General features: G+C 41.9%; 2 protein-coding genes and 1 non-coding gene across 6 annotated transcripts in view; 1 reads left to right on the top strand and 2 right to left on the bottom strand.

Annotated features, from left to right (window-relative positions):
* Positions 1–3,134: 3,134 nt before the first annotated feature.
* On the bottom strand, positions 3,135–9,648 carry LOC116668999 (basic proline-rich protein-like). Its single transcript, XM_032497627.1, has 2 exons — positions 9,125–9,648; positions 3,135–5,139 (listed from the first exon to the last, which is right to left on the bottom strand). Exons 1-2 carry the CDS (start codon positions 9,646–9,648, stop codon positions 5,013–5,015), a joined length of 651 nt encoding a protein of 216 aa, XP_032353518.1. The 3' UTR covers positions 3,135–5,012.
* TRNAN-AUU lies at positions 4,556–4,630 on the bottom strand. Its single transcript has one exon. It is a non-coding gene; the product is annotated as a tRNA-Asn (tRNA).
* A 72-nt stretch (positions 9,649–9,720) lies between the features above and the next one.
* Positions 9,721–11,999, top strand: part of USP34 (ubiquitin specific peptidase 34) — a 202,297-nt gene continuing 200,018 nt past the window's right edge. For 2 of the 4 annotated variants that reach the window (XM_032497624.1, XM_032497621.1), the window contains exon 1: positions 9,721–9,846. In XM_032497624.1, the coding sequence (XP_032353515.1) occupies positions 9,841–9,846 (6 nt within the window). In that variant the 5' untranslated portion in view covers positions 9,721–9,840. The other 2 variants (XM_032497622.1, XM_032497623.1) reach the window with 2 other exon arrangements.

Below are 11,999 nucleotides of genomic sequence, written 5' to 3'. Positions count from 1 at the left end.
GCAAACAATTTGAGAGTAACTCACCAGACAGCAAAATTTGTGAGGCAATTTTTTCCTCTCTCTCAAATAATAGAAGATCACATTTAATTCCGTGCTTATTATGAGTCAAACACTGTTCTACACATTTCATCTGCATTAATTCATTTAATCCTTACAACCTTGCGGTAGGTACTATCATTAATCCTCTTTGCATAGTTAAACAGAGGCATGGAGAGATTAAGTAACATGATCAAGCATACGTAGTGGTGGTTATACAAAAAATTCTTTAGATGAAATGAACCCCCTCTGGTCTGTAACATCAGGACTGTAAACTAAGGATCAAACCCTGTGTATGTCTGGAATCTTTATACCTCAATTAGGCAACAATGCAGAGATTTCAGAGCAGTGGTTTTCAGACCAGAGTACAGATACTGGGTTATATGAATGCTTTCCAAAGGGCCATAGCAGCTTTAAGGGCATCAGTTTCCAGATCTTCAACTCTTATGTTCATTACAATGAGGCATTGCCCTAATGTAAAAACTTAGAGGCGGGTGGGGAACAAAAGGACAATTCAGATTGGTTTTGGGAAAGTCTCCTGTATGATTAGTTAAATCACCACATGCTTTTATAGGATCTTTTCTCTGTTACACATGTTTTTTTATTAAAAATTCAAGCACTGGTCTATAATCAGATAATACATACTTCGGAGATAACGGTGGGTTGGGTCCGAGGCCACTGCAATAAATAAGATATTGTAACAAAACAAGTTATACAAATTTTTTGTTTCCCAGTGCATATAAAAGGTATGTTTCCACTATACTGTAGTGCGCAGAAGCATTATGCCTAAAAAAAAGAAACAAAAAAAAAACTACATACCTTAATTCAAAAATAGCTGATTGCTAAAAAAATTGCTAACCATCACCTGAGCCTTCAGTGAGTGGTAATCCTGCTGCTGCTGGAGAGTCTTGGCTCGATGTTGATGGATGCTAACTGCTCTATCAGGTTGGTGGTTGCTGTGGTGGCACTGGCAATTTCTTACAGTAAGACAATAGTGAAGTTTGCCTCATGGATTGACTCTTCATCTCATGAATGATTTCTCTGTAGCATGTAATGCTGTTTGATAGCCTTTTACCCCCAGTAGAACTTCTTTCAAAATTGGAGTCAATCCTCTCAAACCCTGCTGCCACTTTATTAACTAAGTTTATATAATCTTCTGACCCCTTTGTTATTTCAACAATTAAGTCCGCCATCTCACAAGGGTGCAGTTTGTGGCACCCCAAAGAAGTAATTTAACAGTAACATCGAAGATCACTCGTCACAGATCATCATTACAAATGTAATAATGAAAAAGTCTGGAATATTGTGAGAATTACCTTAATGTGACACAGAGACATGAAGTGAGCAAGTGGCATTGGAAAAATGGTGCCAGTAGACGTGCTTGATGCAGTGTTGCCATAAACCTTCAATTTGTTAAAAAAAAAAAAAAAAAGGCAGTATCTGCAAAGCGCAATAAAAATAAGGTACGCCTGTGTGTAGACTGGGCTGGACAGTGACTTGTATCTTTCATTCCCAACAACTGTCAAAGAATGAATAGCTCTTGAGTGACCCTTGTACGCAAAGAAAGCATCAAATACAAAAGAATGGCTCCTCCCCCATGCTTAAAGGTATGCAGTTTTTTTCTAGCTACTCAATTACTTATTTCTAAGATAAACTGTTGGCTGGAAGGAAAATCACATTTGAAAAGCAGAAGCAGTATATTTGCTGGTGATGGTCTTTCAATTTGGGGGGATTATTGGATACAATAAATAAAAATCAAGGTTAAATATTTGATAGAATTCCTTTTAGGTAAGGTGTAAATAAGTCAAGAAGGTATTTACAACTTATTTGTCAAATCATATAACATCTTTATTCAAATTATAGTCAATTCTTATCTTATTTCATGTTATTAAATGCCTTATTTCCTACTTCCATTAACAAAATAAATTATCTGCTAGTTACCAGGCCAGTTAGATTTTAGCAATATATACTTTTCTGTTTCACTAAATAGGTAGGAAGAGTTTGATCAGGATCTCTGGCAAAATTACTGTATTTGTTTCTGATTTTTATATATATTCTTAATAGTCTGCAAAGCCTGATACCAATATTTGATACATGCAAACATATCCAGTAGTCCCCCCTTGTCCACACTTTTGCTTTCTGCAGTTTCAGTTGCCTGAAGTCAACTGTGGTCAAAAAATATTAAGTGGAAAATTCCAGATATAAACAAATGATTTTGCCTTTTATTTCAGGAAAAAACCCAGGTCATCTGATGGGAACCCCCTCAACTCTTGATCATCAAATGTACGCATGTGGGTACCCATCCCTTCCTTCTTCCTTATTATCAAAGGTCAATCTTTCCATCTATGCAATGCATTCCATCTCCTCTCACTTTCTTAGAAGACATAGCAACCACTCTGACTTTTCTGTCCTGGTATCATCACCCACTGTCTCTGGGACAAGTTGGCTCTCTGAGCCTTTTTATTCTCTTAGGAAACAGATCAATAGAACATTCCACAAAGGTGGTTGAGAATTAAAGGACTGCTGAAATTAGTGTCCGTTACATAGCATGCACAATAAAAGTTACCTACTATTATTTTTGTTTCTATTAGCATTTATACATAATAGTCTTCTTCCTCATCTAGTTACCCTACCTTCTCTTCAGAGCTCAAAGTCTTAAAATAGTTTTCTTTTGGAGGGGGTGGCAGAGAAGGTAATTAGGTTTATTTATTTATTTGCACCCTAGTGTATTTTATCTTTCCCATTTTTTAAATTATTCAAGTACAGTTGATTTACAGTTAGTTTCTGGTGTATAGCATAGTGATTCAGTTATATATTCTTTTTCATTACAGGTTACCACAGCCATTGAACATAGTTGCCTGTGCTATATAGGATGACCTTGTTTATCTATTCTGTACATAGTAGTTTGTATCTGCCAACCCCAAACTCCCAATTTATCCCTCCCTCCCTCCCCGCTTCCCCCTTTAGTAACTATAAGCTTATTTTCTGAGTCTCTGTTTTGTAAATAAGTTTGTTTGTGTCATTTTTTAAGATCCCACATATAAATGATACATGATATTTGTCTTTCTCTGACTTAGTATGATAATCTCTAGGTCCATCCATGTTGCTGCCAGTGACATTTTTTAAATGGAGGTACAGGGGATTGAACCCTCGTACATGGTAAGCACACATTCTACCACTGAGCTATACCCCCGCCCTCCAGGCTCTCTTTGGTCTTTTTATCTTCCCGTATTCCCTTCCCTCTCCCTGTAGGATCGCATGGCTTCATTTACCACTTGCAGCAGATACTGTAAACTCACTTAACCACTGCCAGCTAGCTTTTCCTTCTACCACAGAGGCTTAAAAGCAAAACGCTGGATTTCCCAGCTTTCTTTGAGGCTTAAAGGAGGCCATGTGACAGACTTTTGGGTAATGAGACCAAATGTAAAGTCAGCTGTAGGGATTTCTGATAAGTTTTTGCTTTCCTGATAAGAGGACACTTGAAGGAACTGGTTCTTTCCTTCTTCATGCCTGGAACTTGTAATGCTAAACATTTAGCATTATCTTTTCCCCGTCAGGCAGAGGAGGCATAGAAAGGATTATTTTCATATTAACATTTCTTGTCCAGAACTTTATTCTCAGCTTTATTTATTTTTTTTTTCCAGCTTTAGTTTTAAACAACTGCCTAATCAACAACTCCTTTTGGTTAACTCTCAGGTACCTCAAGCTGAGTACTTCTGAAAGTACCTGTCACTACTGACCACATTTCCCTCTGGTCCTCCTTTAAGAGATCTCTGTATCTTGGTGAATGGCATGGCACCACCATTATTCAGTTGTGCAAATCACAAATCTAGAGATACCATCTTCTCTCCCTATACCCATCAACCAAGTCTCGTTTTTTTTAACACCTCTAAAATATTCTTAGACTGGATTCTCTCCTCCATTTCTTTCCTATTGCCCTAGTCCAAGCTATCATCATCTTTCTGGATTAATAACCCTCAGCTGTCTCTACCTCCAATCTATTCTCTACAGATTAGTCAGAGTATTTAAAATACAAATCTGATTGTGTTGCTTCCACACTTAAAAACTTTCCATTGCTTCTGGGATCTAGGCCAAAATCTTAGTAAGATTTGCAGTGCTCTACTGTCTGGCACAGGCCCTCACCCCCAACTATGTTCTAGTTATACTGACTTTATTTCTGCTCTTAGAAACAGCCAAGGAATCTAACATTTTAGAGGTTTTGCATAAGCTGTTCCCTAGATCTGCATGCAATTTATATTAATTTTTATTTCTGCTGTAACATGTATTACCAAACATTTTGTGGTAACAAACATTTTAGTTCTGTAAGTTAGTAGTCCAATGTGGGTCTTACTGGGCTAAATCAAGGTGTCAGCAAGGCTGTTCCTTTCTGGAGGCGAAAGGGGAGAATCTGTTTCCTTCTCCTTTTTAGCTTCTGGAGGCCCCATCTTTCTTGGCTCATTGCCCCTTCCTCCATCTTTTTTTGGGGGGGGGGTGTAATTAGGTTTATTTATTTTTTTAATGGACGTACTGGGGATTGAACCCAGGACCTCATGCTTGCTAATAAGCATGTGCTCTACCACTGAGCTATACCCTCCCCCCACCTCCCTCCATCTTCAAAGCCAGGAATGTTGCATCTCTCTGGCCCTTCTTATGTAGTCATAGTTCCCTCTGAATAAAGTGAGAAAGAGTCTCTAATTTTAAACCCCATGTAATTAATTGAGCCTATATGAGTAGTTTAAAATAGGTTTCCCATCTTAAGATCCTTATCTGCAAAGTCCCTTTTGCTATGAAAAGTACCACATTCTGGGGATTAGGACACAGACATCTTTGGGGGTGGGGAACGTTATTCTGCCTACCACACAATTTTTAATGACTGCATTTGGCTACAAAAACCCCACTAGTGGCTTTAGGGTTTTATTTCTGTTAGATAACCAAATGTCTTACATAATAACGAGCAGGCAGTTGCCAGCACTGACTCAGCTTTTAAACAATGCCACCAAATACCCAGACCTCTTCTTTCTACTGTCATCTTCAATGCTTTGGCTTTTGCTTCTTGCCCATAGGCTTGTTTCAGGATCGCTGCAGCTTCTCCAGGTATCATAACTGTATTCAAGGCAGACAGAAGAGTAAAGTGGGGGTATAGAAGATACTGTCGTCAGTGCTCTGCCTATATTCCCTAGTTCTTACCATTTCACGCTCAGTGGCCAAACTTCCAACTACTAGCACCTGCATTTCTATGAGGGTTTTCTCTGGCTACCTGAGCAAAGAGAAGCCTGTTTTGCTGCCTACAAGCCCTCCCTCCTAACAACACTCAATGACTAAAGAGAGATATAAATACAAAGCTTGTCTGTCAGGTAGGATGGTTTTAAGGCACATGTTTTATACTGGTTTGTAATCTCCCAGTGGAATCAAGCTCCAGTTACCCTCAGGAGTAAAGAGCTTGATTAATCCTTTACTGATTAAACCCTACCTCCCTCCCATTTCCTGTCTCACTTTCCCACTATCCTACAGGTGTTTCTTAATTTGACACCAAAATAAACTATCTCTATTTGTGTCCTTTGTCTCAGGGCCTGCTTTGGGGGGAATCCAGCCCAAGACAGGCCATCATCACCTTTCTTCTTCTTCTTGTCTTTAAAGCAGACAGTAGGTGCTGTAGTGTAAAGTTGGTGCTCCAGGGGCTATCTTATAACTAGGGTGTGACAAGCCAATATGCAGAGGGTGGAAAGAATCAAAGAATTTGGGCCCATATCCTTGAGCCACTGTACCAGCCTTGGACTGTCTACTGTCCGTTACAAGAGAAAAATAACCCATATTTGTTTAAGCCATTCTTATTGAAAATATTTTTTACTTGCAGTCCAGTGCATCCTTAATACAAATAAATTAATCATAGGAAGAGCTATAGTGGAAATAAACAGAGTGCTGTGATAAAATACTAGAGGGGAGGGGAGTTATTTTTTGAGATGTTTAAGTTGAAACCTTGAGGATGAGAGTTAAGCTATTTCAAAATTAGAGAGCATGTCCGAGGAGGAAACAACATTCATCAAGACCCAGAGCAGGAAGTTGTTAGAAAGCATACCAGTGTGGTTGGAATGTAGTTAACAGTGACATTAAAAACTGGAGAGGCTGGGGAAGGCCCAAGTAGAGTTTATTCTAAACCTAACAGGAAACATTGAGAGGATTTAAGCCAGGAAGTGATACAGTCCAATTTATCATAGCAATTTGAGAACCAAACAGCAATTTGCTGAGTTTATGTACAAAGCACTGAACTAGGTGCTGTGGAGAGAATAAAACAGCATACCTGCATTCTAATAATGGCCCTAAGTTTCACAAGTCGATGAATGTGGGTGTGAGGGAGAAGAGTAAATTCTGCAGTAACTCTGGCTTTTCATAGTAACACCAGGCTTTAACCCAAAACGCCAGAGACAAAAATCTATGTTCAATAAATGCAATCAGAATGCTGAGAGGGGCAAATAATTCCCATGGCAATATTGACTTTCCAAAGTTGTCTATGTGGGCTGTTTTTCAGGCAAGTACCTAGGAATATACTACAAATACTACAAACTCGAGAATTAGAGATTTCAAAGTAGATTGTCTAATTTTACTTAAAGCATAATTCTACCACTAGATGGTGACATGTATACAAAATATTGACAGTCATCTTTAACAATCTCCTAGCTATAGATGATTGATTACTGGTTTGAAAATTGAGATTTTTAAGAGAAATTTAGGGGATATTTAACCAGAGATTATTCTTTTGGAATACACACCTTTCAAGTATATTAAAAGATCTCTATTGATACACACACCAAGTCAGAGTGAAGATTCTAGAGTTAGAGGTAGGCAACCTTGTTTTTATTGGCTTCTATACTGTTATCTGTTAACAAGCAGTTGAAATAGATAAAGCGTTGGTAAATTGCAACCCATAGGTTAAATCTGGCCAGTTTTACATTTCTGTATGGCCTGTGGGCTAAAAATGGCTTTTACATTTATATACAGTTGAAAAATTCAAAATACGAATACCAAATTTCAGTGTCCATTAAATAACAAATTTTATTGGAACAAGGCCACACTTACTCCATCATGTACCATCTATTGCTGTTTTTGTGCTAACGGAGTTCAGTCCTAGTGATGAGAGACTTGAACTGCCTATAACACCTAAAATATTTACTGTTTGGCTCTTCATAGAAAGTTTTTTGAGCCCTAAAGTGATGACTGAATGCCATGGTCATTTATGACAGTAATTCTCTAGGTTCTTAAAGCATTTCAAACTAAGCATCATTTCCACAGAATTTTTTAAAGTAGGAGGCAAGTGATTGTTAAGAAAATAATTCTTTAAAGATCAGAGTGTGTCTTCTATACATTCTAGTATTCCACATTTATATAGTAGTTCTCACTTTCAAGAACTGTTATGGGTTCTCTCTGGTCTTAAAATTATTTATTAAAAGAGTATCTGTTATCAGTTAGGAATGTGTTTGGTGACAAGTACTTGAAATCTAAGAGTGGCTTAAGGAAAAAAGGCTTTATTTTTCTTGCAGCTCAAGGATTCATCAAGGTTCTAGACCTTATTATCAACTTTATGGTTGGCTTTTACCCTGTTTGTGGTTTTACTGTTGTTTTTTTTTAACGGAGGTGCTGGGGATTGAACCCAGGACCTCGTACATGCTAAGCACTCTCTCTTCCACTGAGCTATATATCCTCCCCTCCTCATTGATTAAAAAAAAAAAAATCACAAACTGGATGCTATGTTGCGTTGAGTATCAAGACCATACTTGACAGAAAGAAAAAAGTTAAGGGGAATATCTAGTGAATTTGTCTTTTTAACTAGGAACGGGAAATTCTTTCCCAAAGACCCACTCTGCAGATTTCTGCTTACATTTCATTGGCAAGAACTCAACAATATGGCCAACCCTAAAGAAACCATACAATGATGTTTTAAACCAAACACAAATATTCCTTTAGGCATTCCTTTCGGAGACTGAGCTTCCTAATCTCAGCTGCCACCTGAAAAACAAACTTGGGTTTGGCAAGTTTCCCTGCAGGAAGAGAAGAGGGGTGGGTGGGAATGGATGCTGATGGACAATGCTGTTAAAAGATCTGCAAAAACCCAAGTTCTGCGGGAAATATAGTAAGACGATGGCACAATAGCTACAGCTCCCAAGGATCACCTGCTCTGATGGAACAAGTTAAAACAGATTTAGCAGAAACTTCATAGCATCAACTTCAAGCGGCAGAGAGGCAAAGAATACCGAGAAGGTGGTCCTGGCGTGGCGAGCTGGTGAGACTTAACCTTGAAAAACTTGTAAAAGAATTACTATAAGGCTTCATAGCTGCTCTGGCTACAGTTCTAAAAATATTATGTACACTACTTTTGGACTTCTCGGTCACATTTCTCTATAAACGTACTGGATATAGAAATCAGTGAGGAAGGTATCAGTGCAGCTGTGAGGAAAATTTCCCCGAAGCTAACTAGTTGTTAGCGAGGCACCAAATTTCAGCTGAGCGAGCGTCCCCTTTCCTCCACCTGTTCTTCATTTTCCGTTCACCGTCTTAATTTTGCTCTTCGCGGAGAAGCATAATAAGCTGTTTCAGGTGAAGATTAGTAGCTGGGCAATTCGTAGGGGGCCCTCTTGCGTAAAAAGGAAGCGATGCCAAGCAAACACCCTTCATGCCGCCATTTCTGGTCGCATCAAGGTGTCTCACAGCTCGAGGACAGATGAGCCGTATTGAGTAGGGGCTCGTGAGAAATGCGCCTGCAGGTTAAGCCGGCCCGGGGCTCTTCCATTCTGATAAAACCCCGCGCGGGTAGAGACGGCCGTGTGCTCCAACCTGCGCTGCGGCGTCGCCCCGGCCGGCTCCCCGCAGCCCTAGCCTCCCCAACTCCAAAACGCCGAGCACGGGGAGGGGGGAAACAAATCAGCACCAAGTCCCCCTCGGGGACCCGGAGGAAAAATGGCGAAGCACAGGGGAGGGGACAGGGCGGCGCGAGTGACCCAGCACTCGCTGGGCCTCGGAGCCCACGGAGTGGCCGTGGTGGGCGACGCCGCGCAACCGCGACCCGTTCGGTGCTCCGCCATCTTCTCCTACTCACCCGGACTCCCCCCGCGGCCGCGCTGGCTTCGCGTTTCCCTTCCGGCCGCTGACAGAGATCCGGGCTGGGCGGGGTGGGCGAGCGCGCGGAGGGGGTGGACCGAGGGCGGGGAGGCCGGACGGAAGAGGAAAGGGAGGGCGGCGAGCCAGCCGCGGCGGGGTGTGGGGCGTGCGGCGTGTGTGCGGAGGGAAAGGTGGGAGGGCGGGAGGCGAAGAGAGGGCGGGAGGCGGAGGAATGAGAGCGCTAGTCGCTTCTCGTCGGCTCCTTCGCCCGGACGGAAAGAGCCGAGCGCAGCCCGAACGCTCTATTAAAATGGCGGCGGCGTCGGCGGCGGCCGCGGCGTCTGGTCGGTGAAGTGACTCTGCTGCTTCTCTCCCCACCCGCCCCCTCCCCCTCCTCCCCTCCCCCCGTCCTTCCCCCCCTTCCCCGCCGCCGGCGCCTCCGCGCCCCTCCGGCCTGCGCACCTCCCCTCGCCCCCCTTCTCTCCCCCGCCCGCTCCGGGGACCGCCGGCCCCCTCCCCCATTCTCTTGCTCCCCGCCCCGTCCCCGCCGCCGCCCGCCCTCGTCGCCTCCCCGCCCGGCCGGCCGGCCCCCTCCTCCGCCTCTCTCCCCTCCCCCCCGCCGGTCGGGATCAGTCAGTGTGATCCGAAGCGGGGGAGGGGGGGGCGGCGGCCGAACGATGTGCGAGAACTGCGCAGACCTGGTGGAGGTGTTAAATGAAAGTAAGTAGCCGCGGTGGCGGCCTGTCTGGGTCCACGGTTTGGGGTCCCCGCGCCGCTCCCCGGCCTCCCTGGGCTGCCGCGGCCTGCCGGAGGCGACCGCCGAGCCGGGCTGCGTGCGGGCCTAGCGCCCCGGGAAGGTGCGCGGTGGCGCGGCCGCCGCTGCGTCTTGGGCCCAGCCCGACCCGGTTACCTGGGCGCCCGAGAAAGGGCTGCCGCGGAGCTCTGGCCAGGCCGGGTCTGAGCGGTCTCAGCTCTCGGAAAGTTTCCTCATTACAGGTGTCAATTAACGAAGGAACTAATGAACCTTCGCCGCCTACGCCCTCCGGAATAGGTGAGGGGAGGTGGGGTCCGAGGACGCGGCTCTCCTCTGCAGTCTGAACCCTTCGACCCTCCGGCCGCCCTGTTTGAATTTTCGGCGTGCTGCCGAGGCCTCTCTTACCTGCTAATTTTCATTAAACTCCCTGGGAGGTGGTCGGTGGTTCTCCCCTCCCTTGGGCGTGTGTGGGTATATTAAACCTTTCTGCCAGTCCTTAATTAGCTGAAAATGAGCTGTAATAGTGATGTTTGGAAACCTTATGCCTGTTTTTTATATTAGTTAATGTTGTTTCTTTTTTAGTGTGTACCATTCGTCGTTTTAATGATAAATTCTGTTATATTAAGGAGAGCACTGTACTACAGCTACCATCCCGGGATAGTCATGGCCTATCTTCTGGAATGAAAGGTCTTATACTTTTGATTATTAAAGGCTGTACCTTGATCTTTTTTAGTTAGATCCCTTTATTTTATTCCATACCCTTGTAAGATGGTATTCTAGCTTAAAGAAACAAGACATACTGCAAGTTAACTACTTCTGGGCCCAAAGGCCTAGTTGGACGAGGTGAATTAGATAAAAGATTAATTTACAAAAAGTTGATGGTTGAGAAGATGCTCATTTACGAACAGCTTTTGTGGATTTTGGATTTGAGTTTTGTGTGTCATATTTCGAAAGACTTCCAGATTACCTATTTTCTAATACGATTCTTTAAAACAAATTGAGTATAAAATGTATCGTCTTGTTTGTGTTTGAGTATTTGCTTTATGTGTTGAATTTCACTTTAATGGTCAAAGACAACAGTAAAAAGCAGAATAAAAGTGGAAGGGTTCTAGTTTACTTTCAGCTCTGTGTTTACTTCCTGACAGGTGGAAGCAGGCTTTTGCACAAATTCAAACTATACTTTCCAATATTTGTGTCATTCTAGATTATTCTAGAATTTTGTTATTTGTACTTATTTTGAGGTAGTTTTATTTTTGGTGTAGGTGGTTTATGATATGGTGATAAACTTAAGTCCTTAGTACTTATTTCAGTGAACCATACTTTAAATATCTCAGATGTAAGTTGTGTGATTATGGCCTTGTTATTCTGAAATTGGAAAATGAATAGCTTTGCTACCTAATATATTAGGAAAAACTGCTTATAATAATTTTGTTGGTGTTTAAAAATTTAAACTTTAACTATGAAAGTTACTTTTAAACATAATATCTAAAGAAACTAAACTTTGTTCATCTTTATTTTTTGAAAAGAGACATAAAGAAAGGTTCAGTTGAGGATTATTTGGAAAACCCCTAGAACTTTGTTTGGAAGCACTAAAAAATGCAGTGTATATATAGAGTTAGAAATGTGGAAAATTGAAGTAGAAGTTTTTGTTACCATAAATATGGTTAGTTGAACCAGGTTCACAAAATCTGCTCGTGCAGACCCTCTAAAAAACCTGTTTTAATGAACAGATAGCAAAGATTTTCTATTTGTGTATGCTTTTGGTCTCTGAAAATACTTAGTTTCTTAATATTTCTTATAAAGCTCAGTTTACAACTTTGCCTTTTAAGTACTAATCTGACAATGATGTTTCATTTAAAAAAAAATTACTTAAGCAGTTTTATTTGTAGCTTATACCAAGTTGTGGCAAGTTGCTTTCCCCCTCTTCATAGTTGTTTTACAATTGTTTTCATCTTTCCTTTGTTTAGTTCTTGTATCTCAAACATAAGACGCTTAAATTCCCTGAGAGCAGAGGGTATTACTACGTCTCATTATAGTAACATTTATCCATGGCTGGGTAGGAACCTGGTGGTTGGAACTTGATAAAACTTGTTGAATTAAAGTAGGTTATATTTAAGTC

This window comes from Camelus ferus, chromosome 15 (genome assembly GCF_009834535.1).
Source record: "Camelus ferus isolate YT-003-E chromosome 15, BCGSAC_Cfer_1.0, whole genome shotgun sequence".
In the NCBI taxonomy this organism is placed as follows: domain Eukaryota; kingdom Metazoa; phylum Chordata; class Mammalia; order Artiodactyla; family Camelidae; genus Camelus; species Camelus ferus.
Note: the sequence above shows the minus strand (reverse complement) of the source record. Positions and strands in the feature narration are given on the sequence as shown.

Coding starts and splice junctions, on each gene's coding strand:
- LOC116668999 (XM_032497627.1), bottom strand. CDS start 9,648: ATGGGGGAGGGGGCCGGCGGTCCCCGGAGCGGGCGGGGGAGAGAAGGG. Junction 5,140..9,124: donor CGGCCGCGGGGGGAGTCCGG/GTGAGTAGGAGA, acceptor CCTTGAATACAG/TTATGATACCTGGAGAAGCT.